General features: G+C 44.9%; 2 protein-coding genes across 2 annotated transcripts; one reads left to right on the forward strand and one right to left on the reverse strand.

Annotated features, from left to right (window-relative positions):
• Positions 1-959: 959 nt before the first annotated feature.
• LOC115405677 (protein zyg-11 homolog) lies at positions 960-9,235 on the reverse strand. Its single transcript, XM_030115330.1, has 14 exons — positions 9,125-9,235; positions 8,550-8,715; positions 7,497-8,296; positions 7,179-7,319; positions 3,921-4,097; positions 3,647-3,711; positions 3,262-3,361; positions 2,993-3,043; positions 2,504-2,665; positions 2,355-2,402; positions 2,049-2,249; positions 1,915-1,967; positions 1,411-1,508; positions 960-1,157 (listed from the first exon to the last, which is right to left on the reverse strand). Exons 1-14 carry the CDS (start codon positions 9,125-9,127, stop codon positions 982-984), a joined length of 2,241 nt encoding a protein of 746 aa, XP_029971190.1. The 5' UTR covers positions 9,128-9,235; the 3' UTR covers positions 960-981.
• A 5,387-nt stretch (positions 9,236-14,622) lies between these two features.
• Positions 14,623-23,780, forward strand: LOC115406022 (angiopoietin-related protein 1-like). Its single transcript, XM_030115872.1, has 5 exons — positions 14,623-14,694; positions 17,638-18,476; positions 20,562-20,755; positions 21,776-22,046; positions 22,126-23,780. The coding sequence occupies exons 2-5, from the start codon at positions 17,654-17,656 to the stop codon at positions 22,311-22,313; spliced, it is 1,476 nt and encodes a 491-aa protein (XP_029971732.1). The 5' UTR covers positions 14,623-14,694; positions 17,638-17,653; the 3' UTR covers positions 22,314-23,780.
• The last annotated feature ends 829 nt before the right edge of the window (positions 23,781-24,609 follow it).

The raw sequence follows: 24,609 nt of genomic DNA on the forward strand, positions 1-24,609 counted from the left end.
CCGCAGGACGGAGAGCAGAGCCTGGAAAGCAGAGCTGCTTTCCCACACTTCTCGTGACTGGAGCGTCTCGTGGTAACGTCACACCATGTTCACTTGACCTTTAGTCCTGCGGGACCGCCGGTCGTTCTCATGTTGGGGGGGGGGGCGTGAGCAGCCTCTGCTGCTCTGCCTGAACACATCGGTCTCCCACTGCTGGAGAAATCACCAACCTGGCTGAATCACAGGCATGTGGAGCCTGCTGGGTAAGATATTTTGGAACGACCCTCCTGCGTTACAACAATAACGCGAAGCAGGAGGATTTGACCCTTAAAACTGGAACATGATTCATACCAGCTTTGTAATCCACTTTTCCAGAAGGAATTATTAATAGATAAACTTATAATAGACACTCTATCCGGCTACGAGTGGTTCAAGCTTCCAGCTGTATTACATAAAATATAATGAATTCAGCATCTAGGATGCCACAAAGCGAGAGCAGGGAGAGAGAGAGAGAGAGAGAGAGAGAGAGAGAGACAGAGAGACAGAGAGAGAGAGCCAAAGGAGGAGGAGAACACACACAGCAGGTTACTGCTGCTCTGCCATCTTGTCACAGATTCATATCAAATACACTCATCTGACTGAATTCTTCACACTGACCTGTGCAGCCACACAGCAGGAGCACTGAAGCGCCCTCTAGTGACAGAAGGAAGAATGAAAAGGCTCCACTCGACTTGATGCTTTTCATAAAGCTGCAATTTCGAATCCAGTTGCTGCAATCTTTATCTTTTTCCTACTAAATAATCAGGGAATCTGCTTTTGAAGTTCATGATGATAAAAATTTATTTAAACTTTCCCTAAAAAAATATACAGCCAACAGGACATAAATTATTCCACATAAATTCAAACTACATCTGCATGAACTGTATGTACAGCTTTATATTTTATGGATTAGCCTAATTTCGACCCAGCTTTTAAAACACATTAAATCAAAGCCGCGTCCTGTCAGGAGTTTGGAGTCTGGTTCTTGAAGGCTCCCGGGAGACTCTGATGCTGCTCTACCAAACGCAATATTCCGTCTGAAAGTCCTCTAACGTCGCCGTGTGTGTCGGGATGTGAGGCCAAGGCTTTCAGAAGTTCAGTCAGGCCCTCTTTCTCCAACATGCTGCAGTAATGTGAGGCTGGAGGATGAGAGGAGAGACGCAGTTATAACAAGATGAAAAAGGAAGAGAAGCCCACTTTTAACACCACCTAGATTAATAAACCAGAAAGAGCATGAATGAGCTGGATCACATTCAGTTAAATGGGGCGGATCAGCTGACATTTACTTCAAACCTGCCACTGAGAAACCCATGGTCACAACGAGACTTCCTCCTAAGTCCAGGATGGTTAAACCTGACGGATCTCCACAGTGGTGTTTTCTCTGAGTCTTACTGTTTTGACTGCAGACCAGATGTATGGCCCAGACCGCCCACAGCTGGACCCCCGGGGGCTGCCGGGTCTGCAGCAGAGGGCAAAACGGATGAAATGACCTGAAACACACACACGCCACAAATCAGCTCACTGAGAGCAAACAGTGTTTTTCTCATTCGCACCAGACGTTCAGACTTCCAGTCCAACAGCTGAAGGTGTTTCCCTCTAACCAGAACAGATTTTAATAAAACAGTCTTATAAAGGAATCTAAACATCCACATAACAGCACAGGTGATTTCACATGCATTACACCGAATCAGCAAAGAATGTGGAAAAAAAGTGTTATGTAAGAACATTACAGAGGGACAGCACAGTGAGTAATTGATAGAAAGACTTTTAAATAATGCGTTATGCAACATGTACCTTTGATTTCATGAAGCACTTAACAAAAAGAATGACTCAAAGCGCTGAAACAACTCTGCTTTTCCGAAAATAAAATGGTTTCATCCAGTTTGCCTCTCTCACCTGTAGGACACCATTTCTCTCTCGGGCTGTGTCCATGTTGTTATGGATTCATGCTGCAGAGAAAGAGATGTGCGCTGAAATGAGCCGAGGACACGTTTCACTGTCCGTCACGACGGCGGATCCAGGATACACACCAGCTGCTGAAGGACGGCGCCGCGCAGCTCTTCGTCCAGCATCCAGACCTCGGGTCTGGAGGCGATCTGTGCCAGAATGCCACCTGCAAAGTAGCGGACCCCCACCTCCAGCTGGGGGTCCTTCAGGAGGCTGAGAATGTGCTCCAGAAGATCCTCCTCCATCAGGTCGCTCTGCAACTCCTCCACCTCCGATATGTTGTTCTGCAACAAACATCATATTCGAGGCAAATGAGAAAACTGCTTCATGCATGAAACGTGTTTTACTGAGTGATTGAACCAGGGATTACCACCGTGCACTGTACTCACGAGAAGGCCCAGAACTTTCTGCTGAATGGAAGGTTCATTATAGTACGACTGCAATTAGAAAAAGAGAGAAGAAGAGAGAAAACAGAGTTTCTACCTGTAAGGATGTATTTCTGAATTAAAGTCTGATGATAGTGTGTGGACGGCGCTACCTCCAGAACCTCCTCGTACAGCTCCAGGCCCTGGCACTGGATGAAGTTGCGGGCTGCTGCCGGCATCTCGTCCGTCAGGTTCCACAGAGCGCTCAGCGCAAACTTCAGAGTGGAGTCCACGACTCCCACCATGGCTTTCTGCTGCACGATGGCGAGCAGCTGCTGTTAGAGACGAGAACAACAAGATAACATGTGGGAGTCGACAGAAAGACGCAGCGAAATGACAGGACCGGAGCCAACACTAGAGAAATGCACTGATAAATTAAATACGTGGCTTTAAATATCGAACAAAATAAATGAAATGGCATTTAGAGAACAGGAACAAAAGGCTGCAGATGAGAGTAACCTGAGGAGTGGAAAAAGATAATTAGTGAGTAAGAAAGGTAAAGGCAGAGACAGGAAGAGGACTAGAAAGACACTCATGCATATCAAGCGCTGAGCCCGGGACAGGCTCTGGTCTGAAACCGAACACCGAGAGGATCAGCGTACCTTCATGATGAAGACGTCCTTGCTGAGCTTTGCCGTCTCCTCTGTAGACAACTGCACATAAAAAGAACAGATGAGCGCTTCTCTAAATGTCAAGTAAGGACAAAGACGATGGAAACTGGCCACGTTTAGCTGCACTAAACGAGACAATGAAGTCCGTTGTCTGAACAAGTGTCACAAAGGTAAAGGAGATGTGAACAGGCGGGACTAACAGCTGCCGCGCTATTTTCCCTGCAGCAGACTAATGCACAGTAAGCGAGCGGAGTCTTGACCTTGGCCACCAGAATGGAGATGACGGCCACAGCCATCCTCTGCAGGGTCGGGTCCTCGTGGCTGCTCAGCCAGTTAATCACCAGCGTGGCTGCTAAATACCTGAACCGTGATCACAGCATGGAAACAAGGAGGACAGCAAGACAAAAATACAACAGTCAAGCGGCGGAGAAGCCTTGAGGAAAATTTGAGTTCGGCTCTAAATTTCTCACATCTGGAAGAAGTATTTCTTTTGGCAATTACAGTTCAAGAGAAAACACATTTCAGCTGTATTTCAACTTGCTGAAGAAACCCAGGAGTGCCACTCTGTGAGTACACTGGTTATTTTGGCCACCGTGAAGCCGTGGGCTCGAAAGCCATATGACAAGTGAGGGAAAGAAAACTAACTTGTCAAAGGGAACATCCTGGAGGATGTAGTCGCTGCAGAGCGCCAGCAGACAGTTCTTCTGCACCTGGAGGGATGGAAATAAGGACAAATTGAAGAAACATATGGATGTAAGAAAATACATTGATATATGAGGTAGTGGAGAGGACTGCAGAGTGTGAATGTGGCAGAAAGGGAAGCGCAGCCAAACCCGAGGGCAGCAGAAACCCGGCGTTTCTCTGCTGCTGCATCACATGACTGAAATCAGAGCTATCCCGGCGGGGCGTGTCCTCTGACCTGCTGGTGCCTGGGGAAGGTCTTCATGGCGTGCAGCAGCTGCGTGACGGTGGAGCTCAGCAGCCGGACGGGCATGGCCTCTGCCAGGTCCTGAGTGGTCAGGTTGAAGACGCACGCCGTCGCCACCAGGTGGACATGCAGGGACGTGGCGTGGCTCCGCATCCCGCTCACCACCAGCTGCAGGAAGCAGGTCAGTAACGTTACACCGGCCTCACAGCTCCATCTGGTTTGGTTTATGTGAGAACTAGTGTGTCCGACTGGCGATCATATATAACTGTAATGAAATAACAGAACAGAAATGACTGAGAATAAATCACTAGATTTCCACTTTGTGTGGAGTAGGACACTGGCTGAAAGACAAAACACACCCCGCAGGAGACATGGTCGCAGGAGGGATTCCCAAACATGAAGAGCATTTTCCTTTTCTGTTCAACTTGTACAAAAGAATAACAAAAAGTCATTATAGAGCTGCAACTAATCTTGCTGTTAAATATGGAATATTCATGGAAGAAGTGGCCTTGTTTTATGCTACATCAATAGTTCAATAGTGACTGGTATTTACTCTCTAATTTATTTTGACATCAATTAAAAAAATCCCTCTCTGTTCTCGTCATACAGATAAGGACATTATTTAAAACAATACCTATGGAGCTGCACTGCTGAACTGTTTTAGCAGAGAAAAAGCTGCATAATTGCGCAGCAATAAAGTAAAATGGTTTGTGGATCATGTCAGTTTAAAGGTCGAATTAACTGACAGCTTCGCTCGTCCTCGGTTATAATTCCGCACAATGTGTTTGTGATTGTTTAATTACCGTATGTGTTTGCCGCGGTAATTTGTTTAATCCACCCATCTATCTTCTATACACTACTTAACCCAGCTGAGGGTTGCTGGAGGTAATCCCAGCTGACTGTGGGTGAAGACAGGGTCACGAGCCTAACACAAACACAAACAAGCAACTCTGAGTCACCCATCAGCCGTGCATGACTGTTTTTGAACTGCAGGAAAAAAATCTGAGTACTCAGTCAAAAACAACACAAACACAAGAAAAACATGCAAACTCCACACAGGAAGTCCCTACACCTGGCCAACACAGGCTTGAACCAGGGGTGCTCTAGCCTCTGAGGGGAGAAAGCTAACCACTACACCACTGCAGTCATAGTTTCTACCTAGTAGTAATTATTGGTATTTAACCCGTTTTGCCCCACTGGCAACAATTGTTGCCAAAGTTTATCACTGCTATTTTTGACCCACAATAAAAAATCCCAAAGGTACTAATGCAACTTTTCCCACTTAAATGCTAGTAGACCACTTAGACAAAGGTTTTCATCTTTAAAAAATCATTTCCAAGTGCTTCCTATCGCATGACATCATCTGCTTCCCGCTCCTTCCGGCTGAAGACATGACGGACGCAAATCTTCCTTGAAATAGGTAATTTTTAAACATTTCTTATGATTTTCCAACAACCATATTCATAATTATTTAATTATTCGAGTCTCTTGAGTAACCCTGAACCCAAAAATTGTACCTAGGATCAATATTTTTTTGTTCATGGCCTTATTTTTATGAGCGGCAACAAAAGTTGCCAATGGGCACATAGCTTGTCACTAACTACAGGAAAACACTGTCTGCAGGATTGCTCCTAATTTACTTATTTAAATTTGTAGAATGATGTACAGTGTCTCATTTTAGTCCTCTTAGAATACTCTTTCAAGCTAAATAAGGTCACAGGTGTTCAAGGCCTGTGTATTTAGGATTTTTATATGTTATCATATATCATTTTATTGCTAGCTAACATTAGCTTGTGTTTCACTGAAGTAAAAAATGTTGCTGTGCAGTTGGAGATGCACTTCTCTTGACACACAAGTACTTTTCATAACCAATGCCCCCTCACCCCCACCCCTGGGGGTAGGATGTGTGTTATTTAGTAGTATCACAGTCGAGTTTGTGATGTTTGACTAGAGGTCATCATCGCTACTGCTCTTCAGTCGACAAGAGCAACAGCGATGATATCCAGACCAACATCAAAAACTAAATTGTGATATTGCTTTTCCATAATATTCTACATATGATGCTTTAGAAAGAATTATATTGATGATTCATCAATAAAATCAAATGTGAACTAAAACATGGTGCATTCTTACATTCTTCATGCTTGCTTTGTCATTCATTTAGGTCGTGGAAAAGCAGGCAGAAGGATCTCCTCTGCTTCCAGAGGCTGATAGCCCAGACCCTCCTCCATGGAACAAAGCCAATTAGGCAGGGCAGAAGATCTTCAAAGGCATTGCTGATAACTGGTTTGATAGTTTCAACCACTGGGCCTTCAACAGCAGCAGGTGCAACTAGTGAGAGGCAAACAAGGCTTCATGAACCACTGTCCGTATTGTCTGAAGCCACTAGATGGTGCTGTCTGTTCAAGAAATATGTGAAAGCACACTTCATTGTCAGTCCCTCAGCCTCCATTTTAAAACCAAGAGACTCCTGGCCTCAGAAAATGGGAACCACGGAAAGTGGTTCAGGAGGCCTGATTTACCCATCACTAGGTAGAAACGATGCAAGAACTGTGGCGGCGCACATCATTAGCACGTGGAAAGTGTGATGTTCCACCACATGTGGAGTGTTTCAAGAAGTACCACAATGAGTAGAACATGTATGAAAGATGATGGAATGTATGGCAAGAAATTTTATGTAGTATGTGTTTTTAGACGTTCTAAGAAAAAACAGTTTGCTGAGGTTTTGAGTATAAAAAAATGAGAATAAAAAAACATTTCAAATTGTTTGTTGTTTGGAATTTTATGCAGGGAGAACCTGAGGCTCCATCTTATTGTCATTGTTTATATTGACTGTATTATTATTTTGTTATTATTGTCATTCCTGTATTATAGGTGATATTCGACCTAGTGACAAGGCATGTGCCCACTGGCAACAATTGTTGCCAGTCATAAAAATGCAATTTTTTTCAAAAAAAAGTACAAAATGGAAATAATAAATACATAACTTGATTCAACTGGACTCAATTGATAAAATGATATGCCTTACAACTCTGAAAAAAATTTGGGCACAAATGGGATATATATAAATCTATCCACATATTCAATGTGAGATAAAAATTTGTAGCATTAAACTTAAAAATGTTTTTTCCTATTGTGAGGAATTTTTTTCCTGACATAATTCCCATTGATCACGTGATAACCAGATCTTCCTGGCGCTGTGTGCTGTGCTAACAGGGATGCAGACGGAAAGTCGCCGGGCCTCAGCACCTTCAGCATGTCGGGCTGCGGCTGGCCGGCGTCGGTGGTCAGGTTGTAGAGATGGACCAGCGCCTCTCGGACGAAGCACTCCCGCTCTCCGTACCTGCCGAGTGCCTCACACACCTGGTCCTCGTTAGCTTCTCCAGTTACCTGAAAACAAAAGCATCAGACCACCGCCGTCAATCCAGTGACCATGTTCAGGAAGTAAACAAGAACAGACACTAATAATAAACGATAGAGGGAAACCGCTCGGATGTCTGTATTTCTAGATGGTTCTGATTTTCACAGACTGTGTGCCTGATGCTATGCAGTGGACTTGATCCTTACTTTCAGATTCTTCTGTGAAGAAACGGCATCACAGGCGCTGACCCCGGTGGCGAGCAAGCCCATGAAAATCAGGCTCTTCCTGGACTCCACGAAGGCTCTGATGGCATCCTCACTGACTCTCTTCCTCCCGGACAGATCTAAGGAGACCAGCGAAGGGAGGAGCTGGGGACTCCCCTCCAGAAGCTGCCGCACCACCTCGTCTCCGTCTCTGCCGTCACCGTCGTCCTCAGCAAAGTGGTCGTCTGAGAAGTCCAGATGTCTGAGAGCGTTCAGGTGGCTGAAGACAAAGAGCAGACTGGCAGGTGGCATATCCAGCTGCCGCAGCCTGTGGGCAACCAGAGCTCTCAGGGTGTTTCTGCACCCTGTGAGGGCAGTAAGCTGTGAAACAGGAGTGCAGGAAATATCAAGAGTCTCCAGGTGGGGGAGATTACAGATATCTTCAAGGACAGCATCACTCGTGTCTGTGTTGGAAAGGTTGAGAGCCCTGAGGCCCTGGAGGGAGCTGAAGCCAACACGGGCCACACCCTCCTCCTCCAGGGACTCCCAGTCCAGCTGTAGCCCGCTCAGGGACAGCCTCTGCAGACCAGACCTGCACTCCGGGCTGGAGGACAAGCCCGAGACAACGTCCGCCCCAGTGAGACCCCCAGACACCCGGGAGGCATCGAGTTCCAGGAGTCGGTGTGGACAGATGGTCGTATGGAAGGCCTCGGCGGACAGCGGACAGCCGCGGATCGAGGCTCTGCGAAGGCGCAGCTCTTTGCAGTTCTGAAAAATCCCAATACTGGTGTCATTCAGTATACCTGGTGGGAAAAAGGAAAACAGAGGAGTTCTATCAGAGAAACAAAAAGCAATTTACTCACTTTAATGTTCGTGGAATGCCATTTAATTATACGGTCATTTTCTGATTGCTTGAATTACTTTTACTTGCAAAGGAAAACTCATTTAGTTCTGACAGCAAATGATTTACAATAATTACAACCTATGATTTCAGTCTCGAAGCAAATTCCATTTTCTGCTCTCAGCTTCATTCTTTTTTTAGTATTCCTGACCTACCTTTCTCTGCCATTTTAAGCAGGAGCTGGTCGGCCATCTCCTGTGGGAACAGCGGGGCCCAGATGAGGCTCATGGATCCATCCGCCCGCACGGAGCACAGAGCATCCAGGCTGCTGCACACCTGAGCCAGGCAGAGGTCACTGAGCGCCAGGGGAGCCTGGGCCTCCTGCAACACATCACCACATCAAAGAGCTGCACGGGGACAAGAGGGATCCTCCTGAAAGCTGCAGTCACACAGATTAAAAATAAATAAATAAATTACATGTGTTTAATATCTTTTTGAAGCGACTGTCCTGGAGGTGTGTGTGTTGTGCAGCACTACAGTTCAGACCCTGACAGCCTGACAGACGCACAGTGACACAGGATCCGCCACTCCGCCTGCAGGAGGCTAAATTTATCCACCGCACACAAGCAAAGCTCGTTTAAATCACCTAATCCAGCCGCTCCCTGTAGGGCAAAGTGGACAAAAGCAAGCGGCACTTCACGGTTTAACGGCGTGGTCTGCCGCCACGACGAGACGTGCAGGGAAATAAAGCCAAGGCGTTACTTTATAAGAGCAAAGAGGTCAAACTCACCATGTTAGAAACGCGAAATGAAGAGAAAAGTAAAAAAAAAAGCAGCGTCGCGTCGTTTAATAACGTTTTAAATCACACGACCGCATCATTACATTAATCAAAGGTCACGTCTTTCTATTTAAATATGAGAAAAACAAACAAACAAACAAACAAAAAAAAAATCCAGTTCCTCTGTTTTCATTGAAGTCGCGCGGCTGATCCTCGAGCGTCAAGTGTCACCTTCGCGCTTCCTATTGGTCGGTGCGTGTGACGTCACGGGACAAGGTACCTTTTCTTAGTTTGATTTAAAAATTAATTACATTTAATTAAAATTAAATTGACATCATCAGATTCCATAAAACAGGTCATTTTCTTATATTTTCGTTTTTCCATTCTGACTAACAAAACGGATTTTCTACTCATTATTTCCTGTTTGACAGGTGGGCGGGGCTTACGCCGCTCTGTAAAAGACAGCGGAAACGTGTGACTGCTGCTAAAGCCTCCGACCAGGTCTGTAAATATCTTACAGTAGTAATATTATTACTACGGACATATGATTACTCTGTGCTTTACTGCTCTTTGGTTGTGATTTTCGGACAAAAAAAAAAGCATTTTTTTCGATTCACGACTTCATCAAAGTAGTTTGAAAAATGACCAGCAGGGGTCGCCCTATAGCGACCTCCTCATCACTCCGAATTTATACTCTTGATGTCTTAAATAATCAATAGATATGTTGATATGCTGAAAAATAAAAACATCTCCTGTGGTTATTTCTAATTAATCAAGCCCTCACTGGACTGCACCCTCTTCATCTGTGATCAGTGGAGTAACACAGTGGAGTTAAGCAGATTATTATCATATTATTATTTTAATGTTTTTACCATGTAAATATCATCAAACCAGGACAACAGCTCGCTTCAATACACATTTCAAACGGTACTTCTGACAGAGAAGCATCACAATGCATTTCCACATGATCACTGAAACTGAAGCCATTACAGTCAGAATGCTCTTATTGTTGTTATAGTGTACAATAAGATTGGAGAGTTTCTCCTTGCAGGCACAACAAATATAACAAATATACAATATAAATATCACAAAGAATAAATATATGTATTTTTAAATGTGAAAGAATTTTAAATAACAATGTAAAAAGGTGAGTTGCACACTTTAGTGTGATTGTATTACATGTGTTGAGTGGATCTGACTCAGCGAACAGCAGCAGAGACAGAGCTTTATTATATTGTTGAGTATTTGTTTCATGTGACAGTTTAGGATGGTGATGGCTCTTGGAAAGAAACAGTTTTTCAGTTTGTTTCTCTTAATTTAATACCTCATTTAAAGCCTCTCAGAGGGCAACAGATCAACAACCTGAGAATTGTATGTGATCTGTCCTACGAGGTTCTGAGTTCTGCTGAGGCACCAGGTAGAGTAGATATGAAGGAGGGAGAGGACAGCCAGCAATCCTCTCTGCTGATACAGAACACTCAATCATATTAACCTGGATTTAATGTATCTTTGTTTAGAAATCAAAAATTAAAGACCCCATGTGGCTCAAAACCAAAACCAAGCATGAACCCACCTGGAATAGCAGCTCCTCAAACCCTGACCGAGTCAAACTGTCTCTTTTAATCAAGTTGAAACTATAAAAGGCCTGTTATTTACAGTGCTGTCAACAAAGCAAATGGTTCCAACTTTAACAAAAGTAAAATATAAAACATACTTTGTCTTATTTCATTCTCCATATGTATTCATTCATAGTTTTGATACCTTCACTGAAAATCTATCAAGTAAATAATCATGAAAATAAAGAAAAGAAAAAACATTGAAGGAGAAAGTGTGTCTAAACTTTGGGCTGGTAGTGTTCTTCAATGTCAAACAAATACTGCAGCTTCCTGTCTCTGCTGTCAGGACGAGGAACATCCTGATTGGTTATATGTCAAAGTGTCAGACTCTGCACTTGGCAGTTTCTTCATACTTACTCCAGACAAACCCAGTTAGTCCTGTTTGATGTTAAACTCCTTTTAGGAGTGAGAAAAACAAAACAGAATTTATTGATTTATTGAACGTTCACATGATTTAAAATATGCAAACGACAAATAAACACTTGCAAATTGGTAGGGGCAGAGTGTGGGATGGAGTCTTTCAATGTAGAAAACAATCTGAGAGCATGGGTTCAAACTGCTGACAGGAGACAACCATCAGAAAGGATATGACCATTCCCAAGCATAGATAAGGAGGACTGATGCTTATCACAGATTATATATTATTATTATAGTTCAGAACGAGGGAAGTTTGGCCAAATACTGTTATATTTATTGTACCTGCACTGGAAAGGAGAAACTGTCCAATCTCACTGTACACTGTATAACAATAATAAAGACCATTCTGATTCTGATGGCTCTAGTTTCATTGTAAATGAAAACTCATTTGTTTCTATGCACATTCCAGGCTAGAAATAACATGCATGTTATTTTTACATTAATATCAAAAATAATTTCTAATATAGTATTTCAATTTCTACGTCATTTTTTGCTCCTGCTTTCACCATCAGCTCATCAGAAATGAAGAGGCTTTGTGTTTCATCAATCTGTCTCTAGATCCAGCCTCATGCTAAAGGAGAAGCTCTATAATTAACAGGCAAGACAGTGAAAATGATTTTATCATGATCTGTACATATGCAGCTAATGCACCACCAAAGATTACCTGAATTTCAGTTGAATTTATTGGGGGTGGGGGTGAGGGGAATGTTTCTTTTTTTTGTGATTTTTAAATAGTATATATATATATATATATATATATATATATATATATATATATATATTTATTTATTTATTTATTTTCGTTCGAGCAGCGACTTGGGAGCAAGAAGATGAGGCGAGGTCTGCGGCATTGCTCAACTGAAGCTTTATTGTGAAAACAACCAAACAAAAGAACATGAAATACCAACTCCAAGACAAATTAACGACGGCCCGTAGGCCCCAAGTCACTCCCCAAGTAACCCCCTAGACCCACGGTCCGACACGTGTAAAATAAAAGGACAAAAACAGCACACAACAATAATGCAAAACACAACCATAATGAAAGGAAACACAAATAAACCACAGAACCCCCACATATGGCCCCAAAAGTCCCGAACGGGGAGCTCCCATCATGCTCCGGGGCCTCCCCAGAACAGTCAGTTCTGGGGCAGTGGCTCTCTAGCGCCCCTAGCGACCCCCGCGGTCGCTACAATATATATATATATATATATATATATATATATATATATATATATATATATATATATATATATATATATATATATATATATATATATATATGTATATATATATATCCAAAGTGTGGACCCATTTTGGGTTTTATGCTTATTGGGGAAATCCAGGCTGGACTTGTGGAAAGTTACTTGTGAACTCTTTGAAAAGAGGGTTGAAGTTCACCATGACGGAGTGTTTTGATTTAAAGGATCCTGTTTGTGTTGCAACAAGATAAATGAGCAGTTTAATTCAGATTTTCTATATTTTATGTTCATTCTGCTAGAAAGGTTTTATCTGTGAAAATAGTTCTCTGAGTGACAATATACTAGAATGTACTGTATTTTAAGAGGACTAGGATGAAATGGCTGGGTTTAAAAGGAAACTGCATTTTCTCTCTACCAACTCTCCTCGTTCTCCCTCCCTCGCTCCCCCATTTACTACCTCTCTCTCCCATACATATTATTTAAGGTGTGTATGTGCTAGGCGTCGCACATCATGGACGAGTGGATGAAAACACAGAGAGAAAAGCCGCACACATTCGCAGTCACACTTATACAGACAACCTCGGGTAATCATTTATTTCACCTGCGTGTTTTGGACTCTGAAGGGGAATCAGAGAAAACCCACTCAGGCAAACAAGCAAACTCCATAAAGACCAGCCTGGATTCCAACCCAGAGCCTTCTCACCGTGACACTAGAGTCATCTCGATCATTTAGATAAGAGTTATTATTAAACCATTTTACTGCCCACTCTGAAAGAGTTTGACACTGCCGTTATGCAAAAAAAAATATTATCAGTCTATTAAAAGCTTGCAATTATTGCATTTTTATCATTTTACAAAAGTAAGAACAAAAGTCTTCAAGCTAGCTGTGAAGCCTCTTTTATACAATCTGCAGCCACAAACTTTTTTACACTGAAGTTTTTCTGCTTGTTGGGACATTAATGTTTGGTTTAGTCTCTGCAGAATTGTGCTTGTACAGAGTTCAAAACCAGAAATCTGTTTTCACTTTCATCTACTGAAGGTGGAAAGTTTCTCTGTCGCAGTTGAAATGAAGGTTCAGAAACTCAGAAACTGGTCTTGGTCCAGTTCAGCATTAACGAGTATGACAAAGAAGCTTAAACCCCACAGCGCTGTGCCTCAACACGAAGAATGAGCGTTGCAGGGAGGTTTTCTTGTTCAGTTGGATGTAAAATCGCAGTACTTTGACGTCGTTTTACTGTTTTGAGCCGTTTCTGGTGGAGCGTCTGTCTGCAGCTCAGCGCTGTTAAAGACTCAGAGGCTGAAAATGCAGAAACACAAAGCATGAGAAACATAAAGCAGTGATGGAAAGCTTGTTCTTTTTTCAATTATATGATAATATTTCATTTGGATGACCCCAGTTCTACACAACCAGCTGCCACACACTCACTCAATCACACTCATGTTTACACACCGTCTCACAAATCACACTCACACAGCTCCGACTGAGACGTGTATACACTAAAACTTCCACATTATGAATGTGGTATCTTCATTGCTCATAAGAAAACTGTCCTCCCACGTGTTGAAGTATGTCCCCACACACACACACACACACACACACACACACACACACACACACACACACACACAGAGGATCTCCACACTTCAAAGCCTCCTCTTCCTCCTCCATCCAAAACATTTACCTCCGGGGCGCTTTGTGTCTGCACAGCCCAGAGCAGATTGTCCTCATGACCACATAAACACAGCTGCCCACAGCTTTTGGATGGCTGCGAGTCTCAAACACACACACACACACACACACACCCACCCACCCACACACACACGCGCGCGCGCGCGCGCGCAGAGTTACTGTATCACCAGAATCACTCAGTCATTATATTGGAGCTGATCGGAAACAGATTTGTGAGGAGCAGCAGCAGTGTGTATGAATGAGTTGAGTCTGCGTGTGCACGACAAGGAGAAAGTGCTCGTCATCCTCTCCAGGCTTGACTGACAAGCGTCTTTCGTGAGGGACAAAGAGAGCATGTCAGAACTCAGAACCCAGTTTTTCATTCAGAGAGAAGCTCCATGTGAGCAGGAGGTTTTCTTTCTCTCCTTCCTGAAGCTGACGTGACGCCGGAGCAGGAAGGCAGGGCCAAGTCCTGCTTCTGCTCACACTGCAGGGGGAATCAAACCATGCAGCCTCCCTCTTCCTGCTCTGGACCACCCTCCACCGCTCTCTCCTGGTCCTTCAGTGTGCTGGCCTTCCCTCCACGAGAGCAGAGTGAGAGCGAGGACAGCAGAATGGAGAGCATGAACCTGCCGGGGACACACAACTGAGACTCTTCTGGGACTGAAGTCACTCCAACAGGTGAGATTTGGTTTCATATTCCTTTGTTCAGTTTACATGCTAAAAGCAGCTTGAACTGAAGTACATCTATTGTTTTAAAATGTCATCAAAAGTATTCAAATCTCTCATCCTGCATGTTTTATTTGCTGATATCCATTTAGATGTAAAAATGAAGTTGATGTAATTTTTTTCTTTAACAAAAAGCATGTTGTTCTACATCTCTTCACTGGTTTCTTTAAAGAAAGCGGTGGTACTGGCTGAGTACAGGATTCTTCTAATGTAAACCTCAGGGAGAAAGTCCCAGTGTCTCGTGTATCACGCTGTCTCCTCAGCAGATGGACCTAATCAGTGGCACCATGAGTAGGACTTGTGGGCTAATTGGCACATTCCTAAATCTCTTTCGGCAGCAAAACCACAGCAAAGCGGCACTGGAAAAAAAGGCTAGATTCAAAATTTGCAATGCACATATTCCTTCTGCTGAATTACGCAGTGGAAAGAAACCAAGGAGCTCATACTGCAGGCTGCGCTCTGAAGGGATCCATTTTTTGTGACTCTTCATGTAAATGAAAGCCTTAAACCTAGCAGACGGCTAAAGCTGAGCGGCAGCAGGGATTGGCAGAGTCCCCCGAGCCTCTCTTCTGGGAAAACTGGCCACCACAAAGTTTGATCTGTCTGCTGTGAGGACTGTATTAATACAGACGAGGTAGCAGGATGGAGTCAGATCTGGCTCTGTGAAAGGAACAGAGAGGAGAAATCTTTCTCTGAATCAGTCAATAGTGAAAGAGACGGCAGCTGCGGCCGACTCAATGAAGACCAGCAGGGTGTGAACGACTCAGAGAGGCCTGGTGGTGGACCTGGTCCTGCTGGGATGGACCGGCAGTTCTGGCCGAGGAGCCTCTGTGTAAACACTGCCACTGCTGTCAGGCGGCGGCCGGAGATTCATACTGCGACTCGGAGACGTGCAGACGGGACTGCTGCTGAGGCCGAGCTGTGAGAGGGAGGCGAACGGTGTTGAAGAAAGAAAAGGAAAGTGGTCTCTTGTTGGTAACAGCTGGGAGCAGCTCAGGGTGTCTCTGAGCTCTGACATATGGCCCATCTACTTTTAAAAGCATTTGCTTTTTTTATTGTATACATTATATGACGAGCTGAAATAGGGGGAAATCTTGTGCTGCAAGAAGTTCATTTAGTCTCAAGACGCTTTCTTCCCATCGCTGGTTATTGTCCTACATAAATATACAAAACTAATTTCTCTTGAGGCAAGCATTTTTTTCCTCTGATAGCGATACAAGGGAAGCATTCTGCTACAGCAGCAGTCTGAAGTTGGGTAATGCTCTGGGATTTGTCCCGTTAGCTGTGGTCAGGACTCCTCAGTGCAGCTAAACATCCAGATGAGACCACAGAATCGAGCCAGCGCGCCGCTCTCTCTGCCTTCTGTGGCGTCTGCTAGAATTCTTCCTGGATCTGTTTTGAAGAGCATCAACGTGAAGCGGGTCAGAGTAGCGCCCATCAGGCTGTTTGGGTGAAAGCTGATGGGCTCCACTGCAGCCTGGCCTTTGGTAAGGTTTGCCTTGACTGCCAAATTCAGTAGGCTCATTAACTCTTGCTTCACTTCCAGATCCCAGTCCGGCCTGTGTTAACAAGCAGCACCCCTACTTTATTGTCTTTGCTGTCAAAACCACTAAAATCCAAACACAACTGTTCTTCACAAAAATAGATTCCAGACAACACATTGCTCATAAATCAGGGCTCCCTGTTTCCTCGGTCGCTCCTCATAAACATCTGTTTCTTTTGTTTGCCACCGATCTGATTTTTCGGTTTGAGCCAGCCAAGTAGAAACTGCAATTGGGCCAAAATTACAACCACCTGCAGACTTATGTCACGTTTGTCCATGACTGAAATATGCATCAGCACAACTCACAGTTCCACCGATGACGCATCGGCGTGATTTTCTTCACGGTGCATTTCTTTTTCCTACAGTTCTCCATGTGACACGGAGGGCATTGACTTCTTAATTTTACGCACACGTCACTGGAAGTCTCGGTGTTAGATTAATGGAGGGTCTGACGCATGAGGTAGAGGAATATTGAAAATCGATCCCAACATGTGCACACACACCCCGACACCTGATCCAGACGGTGAAACGAGCCCAGGAGGGAACGTATTGAAAATGTGAGTGGAGATAACAGCTTTGTGGTGAGTGGGTGGAGGGACGGCTGCTCCACCACCATCGTACCAGGAGGCTCGTCTCGCCGAGGGCAGGAACACAGCCAGCTGTATCTTTGCCAAGAGCTGCTATTTTTCTCTTTACGTTTTAATGCCGCTTTGCTTCATAATCAACTTATATTGCGTCTTCCTGGGAAGTCTTTCCTGTACCGTGCCAACAGTTATTCTGATTACTTTAGAGTAAAGTGTTCTGGACGAAGAGTACTGAATGAGTGGTGATTAGAATGAACAGCACTCTCAGCTTTGAGTTAAAGGTTGGAATTCTTTTGTCAGGAAAACTGGTGAAGTGAAGTTTGTATCAGAGGTAAAACGTGCTGCAGGTCTGCACAGCTGGCTGCTGTTTTATAAACTGCACCTGTGCATGAATTTAAACACAATATTTTAATATTGAACTTATGGGCTGTGTGGCAAATGTGGGGATGGTCTGGACTCCTGCTGGGTAACTCATCATCAGTCCGTCCAAGAGGAATTGTTTTTGCGTTTCTGTGGTTATTTATGAGACGGGACGTTTCTTCAACATTCAGAGTCAAAGTTCTATTGTTTCATTAAGCTACAGATTGGAGAGCATGATCACATCTGACACTTTTAATAACTGGGTTTGACTAAGAGTAGAAAATCTGAGGCATGCAAGTCGGAAGGAAGTGAGAATGTGGCGGGGGGTTCAGGGTTTTCATGTAAACTGTAGAATAACACTGGCCTTATCCTTGATGTATGTTCTGGACTTCTTTTCCCTTTTTTCAGATTTCCAGCTTGTTTGATGGTGAAGAGAGGAGGAACCATGGGACCTGGAATGTGGAGCCTATTTATCCTGTTTGCTCTGTCTCTCTGGAGTAACAGTCAAGCTTTCACCAAGAACCCAATCCTCTCCCGGATACGCAGGGCTCCGGAGGCCAGCGGGGAAACCAAGAAGTGCTCCTACACCTTTCTGGTCCCGGAGCAGAAGATCACAGGCCCCATCTGCGCCGCCCGCGGCTACTCAACGGACAAGGACCGAGTGACGCGCCTGGACGTGGCCTCGGTGCGCGACCTCCTGTCAAAGCAGCGCCGGGAGATGGAGACCCTGAAGCTGGTGGTGGACGTGGACGGCAACCTGGTGAACGAGATGAAGCTGCTGAGGAAAGAGAGCAGAAACATGAATTCCCGAGTGACGCAGCTGTACATGCAGCTGCTGCACGAGATCATCAGGAAACGAGACAACTCGCTGGAGCTGGCCCAGCTGGAGACGCGCATCCTCAACGCCACCACCGAGTCCCTGCGCCTGGCCTCCAGATACAGAGAGCTGGAGGCCAGGTACTCGGCGCTGGCTGCGGTGGTGAACAACCAGTCGGTGCTGATCGGGGCGCTGGAGGAGCGCTGCATGCAGGCGTACAGCCGCAGGGAGGAGCATCCACCCATGGGGCCTCCGCTCGTGCAGGTGGTCCCCGAGAACATCCCGGTCAGCGTGCCGCGCCTCACCAACGAGATCCAGACGGAGCACGGCCGGGGGTTTGCCAGAGAGCGGGGTTCTCGATCAGGACCGTCGCCCACGGGCGAGACCCTGGAAGTCCAGAAACCACCTGAGAGAAACTTCAGCGCCGAAGGTGAGTCAGAGAGAATCAGAAAGATCCATCCACCCATCCATCCACCATCCATCCATCCATCCACCCATCCATCTGTCCACCTGTCCGTCCTCAAAGCAGAACTGTCCGTATCAAATATGGGAGCTGGCGATATTCCTGCTCTGAGGGAAGATCACTAGCCGCTACGCAGTCATGTAGCCGGTGTTTTCATGAGGAAAGCTGATAAGGAGCAACATCCAGAGTTATTTTTAGTTATCCATTTATTCATGAATATGTCTATTTGTTGGTATTTTTAATGTATTCCTTTGTTCTTGAAAACACCGTACAGTCACGTTGAGCACGGACCGAACATCCACCAGGCAGGCATCAACTTCACAGGCCAAGAATAACAAAACAATAACTCTGACTTTAAATGCAGCTGCAGGTGGGCCACTGGCCTCATTTTCAAAGGTTAAAGATTTGCAAATTCAGCTGGAACTCTGCTCCCCCCAACTCAGCAGAGCGAACACATAGCAGGGTGGAAATAAAAATGGTGTAATGTCTGAATCCAGGCAGGGGACTTAAAGCAAAGCAAAGAAAGACCCGACCGGCACGATTCTGCTAATCAACAGAGTTTCCTGACAGAGTTAGATCGCCTTCGCCCAAGAATAATAAAGCGTGCAGGATTTCAGTGCAGCTGTGTGTGAAAACGATCCTTTCAGGATATCTCTGACCAGACGTTCCACTGCATGTGCGATGTGGACAGAACAGACGAAGCATGGCGAGGATCCGGAAACCACCAGGTGGAAGAAACGCTCTGGACTCTGGACCGTGGCTTTACGTTATTATTATTATTATTATTATGTAATTGTTTTGGGCACACTTACTCCCTCTTTCAGTAAACTCACTGCAACTTGTGACATTAATGTAAATCGTGTTATGAAACTTTCGAATCGCTTGTTTAAGGGCAGATTATCAGGATATTCATTTCACATTTGTTTTCAACTCAAGTAAGCTGATGTCTTAATAATGTGATCTGATACCCTTTTTCTTTTTCCATTCTCACTTGAGCTGTATCGTTTTGGTTGCTGCAGAATATTTCAGCAGAATATCTTCTTATGTTCCACTTACAGCAACAGTAGGTTCATATTACTGCCAGGTCTAGACTAACAGTGGGGATGCATGTGTTTTCTATTTGTCTGCCAGCTCCTGGGATTCTTTTCCTTGTTTAGTGGTTTATCCTACTTGTTTGTCAGGCATTGAGCCAAGGTGTGTTTTTTTTCCACGTAGGCTAAATGTAAACACATGGTCGACGTCTCGTTTGTAACAAGCGATTAAATTTAGCCAAGTAAAATGGAAATATGTACACTTCTGTCTAGTTATAATCAGAGTTGGCCTTTTTGCTGCACAAATGCCTAATTAGCAAATAATAAATAAATGCATTTCCACGATTTGGTCTTGCCTAAAGGTACTAGGTAATTTGGTTCTGTCATGCAGTAACAAAACGCCGCCGGCATCGTGTTTTCAGGCTGTTTGTCTCATGAATGCAAAGGTTCAGGAACAGCTGGAGGTAGCATATTTTGCTTTTTTGTTTTGAATTTGGGAAACACATCTGCTCTTGAGCAGATTTTGGAGGTCAGAGTAAAGGTCAAGGTCCCTGTGACCGCTTGCTCATTTTCATAAATGTAATATCTCTGGGAAGCTGGCTGGATGGACTGGAGAATTTAGGCGAAACAAACAAAAACAAAACACATTCCATCATACTGAGAGGTTAATCCAGTCGGACTGCATCCTTGTGGTCTTCATCATCACGTCTTTTCTCATGAAAAGTGTGATTTTTATGCTGCACTTCTTAATTCGGTTTGGTGCATCACAAAAACAGGACGAGAGTTAAATCAACTTCCAGACATTCACTCCAGCTCAAAGCTAATTCACCAAGCTTGAATTTCATTTTCTATCCAAACAAGATGCGGAAATTACTTTTTTTTTTTGGTGATGCTGTTTGCCATTTGTGAAGATTTACCAAAGCTCTTCTCTGAGGAGGAGTTGTGTTTGTTTGTCCTCCTCGGTGTCCAGCAGGGCCTGCGGTCTTTCGAATATCTCTCATATTCGTGTTCTGTCTCTCAGGCCCTTTCAGAGACTGTCTGGAGGCCCAGGAGGCCGGACACAGCACCAGCGGCATGTACCTGATCAAACCGGATGAAGCGGAGAGGCCCATTCAGGCCTGGTGCGAACAGAATATGGACAACGGAGGCTGGACCGTGATCCAGAGCCGGAGAGACGGCTCGGTGAACTTCTTCAGGAACTGGGACAGCTACAAGGTGAGGACAACGACCCCTTCCTGCCCAGTCCGAGTCTTTCCCGTTCTCCACTTGAGTTAATCTCAGAATATTCTCCCACCCAGCAGTGGCGTTGTTATATGACCCATCTAGAGGAACCATCTGGGGTCTTTGGGACAATTTCCTGAGTCTGAGCCCTCGTGTTTTCACTTACTGTAAAATATAACGCCCTGTCAGCAGCACCGCTCCGGCTCTTTGACATTCCCATTATGAAACAGTAGATGCCCCACCGGGAAGGTATGTTCCACAGCTCAATCTTCAGCCGCTTCTTTCCAAAACCACCGCTACTATGGTGCCGTTCTGGCCGGGCGGCCGGTTGGCTCGCGCCGCCACACGGCGCTGAGCCTTCTCGTCAACGCTGTGAGAAACGGGACGAAGCGTATGGCCGCTGGCAGCCTCCGCGATCCTCCGTTCCATTCAGCCCGGCCAGGTCTGTGCATGTGTGGCTGCGAGTCAAATTATTCTCTTCGATGCTGATTCGCCTCCACATTCCGCCACAAAGTCACCGCATGCGCGCGCACAAGCAGAGGACGCCGCAGAGAAGGCCCCGGACCGAAACCCGACGTCGTTCATCATCTGCTGGCTCAGCCGGCTAATCCAGTCAGAAACCTCAGCCTCTGGAGGCGCCAGGCCAAGCCGGGATGGTTGGTGGTTTTTCAACACAAGTGCCAGGCCGGTTTTGCCATTAGCTCACATCCACGGGGTCCGGGGGGTTTGCTCAGTGAACCGGCAACCTGAGGATAAATGCTTATTTTCCAGCAGAAACTCTGCGACACGTCCGTCGGAGGAATTTTAAAGACGATGTGGTTTTTTGTGTTTGGCAACAGAGTTTTCTTCTTTTGAAGTTGGAAGGCTGTTTTCTAACATCGTGGCCGTAGCCATCAAAAGAAAAACTCTCATTTTTTCCTGTTTAAAGCCCAATAATGTGTCCACATAACAAGCCGGGCACAGCATTTCTATAAATATCTGGTGTTGTTCTTTTTCATCTCCTGTTTGACACAGAGCGGCTTCGGAAACATCGACGGGGAGTACTGGCTCGGCCTGGAAGGCATCTACAGGCTGGGGAGGCAGGGGGACTACAAGCTGCAGGTGGAGCTGGAGGACTGGATGGGCAAGAAGGTGTACGCTCAGTACAACAGCTTCCACCTGGAGCCCGAGAGCGAGGGCTACCGCCTGCGGCTGGGCATCTACCAGGGCAACGCCGGGGACTCGCTCACCAGCCACAATGGCAAACAGTTCACCACGCTGGATCGAGACAAGGACGCCTTCTCAGGTAGAGCGGGACTGGAGCACCTTTGAAAAAAAAGACATGTATTCATGCAGCTGATCCTCCTCTTGTTTCCTGATCTCAGGTAACTGCGCTCATTTCCACAAAGGAGGCTGGTGGTACAACGCCTGCGGCCAAGCCAACCTGAACGGCGTCTGGTACACCGGGGGTGTTTATCGCAGCAAATTCCAGGACGGCATCTTCTGGGCCGACTACGGTGGAGGGTTCTACTCCATGAAGGCCGTCCGCATGATGATCAGGCCGATAGACTGAGGAGAACCTCGAATCGAACAGCAGAGGCCAGCTCAAAGTCAAAGCTCACTCTTATTCCTTGTTTCTTGATGGAAGAACCTCAACAGTGAAGATTTCCAGCCAACAGTGTGACTTGAACTGCCTCCGGTATCAAACATTGTGTGGACACTGTTCTTTCTTTATATCTCAGTAGAAGCACACAGGGGGATTTGGAGGATATGATTATTTATAGAGGGCTACGCGGCTCCTTTACACACCCAGTAAGCTTTGTGTTGACGGAGAATTGGAAATCGCTGCCAACACGATGCAAGTGAGTGATTCAGAAAGAGAAGATTCAGTTTCCCTCACTGTAACTGAAGGTCATGTGTCAGAGGAGCCACGTTCTACAATTTAATAACCAACCTTCAGCGTCACAAGATCCAATTACCGCTTTTTCTACCTCGCCAAGATAAATGTCTGGTGGAAACTTTCACATGTTATATTTAACTTGCTATATTTGCTGGGATCTGGAAAATATAAGTTGTTAGTACCTGTATAGAATTATTTAGGCTCTGTATCCAAAGGCCAGCACAGTAACGAGGTTGGAGTTGGCGCATTTTATTGCGCAGAAAAGCAGAAATGATTTTAATTTATATTCCTACACTTAAAATGACCTCTAATCCATCTGGCAAAATACTCCCACCAAGTGCTGATGACCAGAAAGGATAATTTATGTCTATAATTAAGTTATCATAACAGAGAAAAGGACCAGGTGTCCCTGGGGGACAGTAAACGATCCTACAGAAAAGGGCTAATTTCCTCCTCGGTATACGTGGATGACAGTCGTTCTCAGCGTCTGCTCACACATATGGAAATTGCTGTTCTCTGTTCTTCTCATTTGGCTGTTCATTACATTTCAGTATGACTCCAGGAAATACAAGAATCCCAGCTAACAAAAGCTGGGATTACCGTGCTGTTTAGAGCGGTTTTCGAGAACAAAAAATATGCCGACCAAGCATGTTGGGACTTTTAGACAAAGAGAAGCACATTTCTGAAAGCCAGACAGGATGGAGAGAGGAGGAGCGGGGAGGGAGAAAACTGGGTGGAAGTGGTCCAAATTTCCAAGTTATTCTTTCCACGTTGCCCCCACCACCCCAATCTTCCTTTAAAATACACACAGAAGTACATTCTTTCCACACAAACGTGCCTGAACTGTATGTTTTCATAAAAATGTCTCTCATTGACAAAGCCCGGGTTTCTTCCGTCCTGTGATCTTCAGCATGGCTGGAAAACAGCATCATTTAGGAGAAATGAAAGGAGATGGGGGACGGGAGATGAACCCGTGGGCGTGCTTTGAACAACATCAACACGGCGTCAGGATCACACAAGAAAGACGAGCAGCCTTCAGTCCGTGGCCCCAGAACACAACCGTTTGTTTTCTTTCTTTCATTTTCTCGTTGACCACAGCGGTCCCTACACCCATGTCTTTATGAGACTTGTAAAGCAAAATAACAAGAAGGCATGCTGGACATGAAAACGTGTTTTCAACAAGTAAAAAAGCAGAAACGTATAAAAATGGTGTTTTACTCTTGAAATGAAAAAGCAATAAAACTTGAAACCAACGAGTCTCGAGACTTGGCAGAGCTTTATTAGGCTAACGTTCAGCCGATGGAGAATATGTTGGGTCACTGCTTGGTAAGTTCTTGTTTATCAGGTTTTAAGCTGTATTTTTGTTTGTTTTTTTTACTTTGTGGTGATTTCCATTGTTGGACTAGTTTTTGCTAATATTTCATGTACATTCCAGTCTTTTTTGGTGTGACTCATGCCAGCAGAGCAGTTGAATCAAAATGATGTTAGTCATCACATAAAGAGACTGAAGGGACATTTTCCCACTGAAGTCCTGAGTCGTTTGTTTCTACTGTTACAACGGATTTTGTGAATATGCCTTGTTGAGCAAGCTTTGAGTAAATATGAAAAAAAGAAAATCAAGAGTCACAAAGACGCTCTTCTCTACTTCAGGTAGTTACACATTTCTGCGTGACTGGATGAAAGCGAGTCATCAGTTCATCGCCCGAAGTGAACAACAGTGTTTTTAATCCATGATATTTCTTCCAGAGCATATCAAAGAACAGTTCATGCTTTCTGACTGAGGTTTTTTTTTCTCACCATATTCTTTGCACTGAGGGCCTTCCATCATCATTGAGATGGTCTCTGCGTGTTGTTGTTTGGGTTTCGCTTTGTTTTTTGAAGCAACAGCCAAGCTCCTTTTATTTCTCTCACAGTCAAGATGAATTAGTTTTCCAGAGACAAAAGCTAAAACTTCTAAGATCACAGACTT

Source organism: Salarias fasciatus, chromosome 18, assembly GCF_902148845.1.
Source record: "Salarias fasciatus chromosome 18, fSalaFa1.1, whole genome shotgun sequence".
Taxonomy (NCBI): domain Eukaryota; kingdom Metazoa; phylum Chordata; class Actinopteri; order Blenniiformes; family Blenniidae; genus Salarias; species Salarias fasciatus.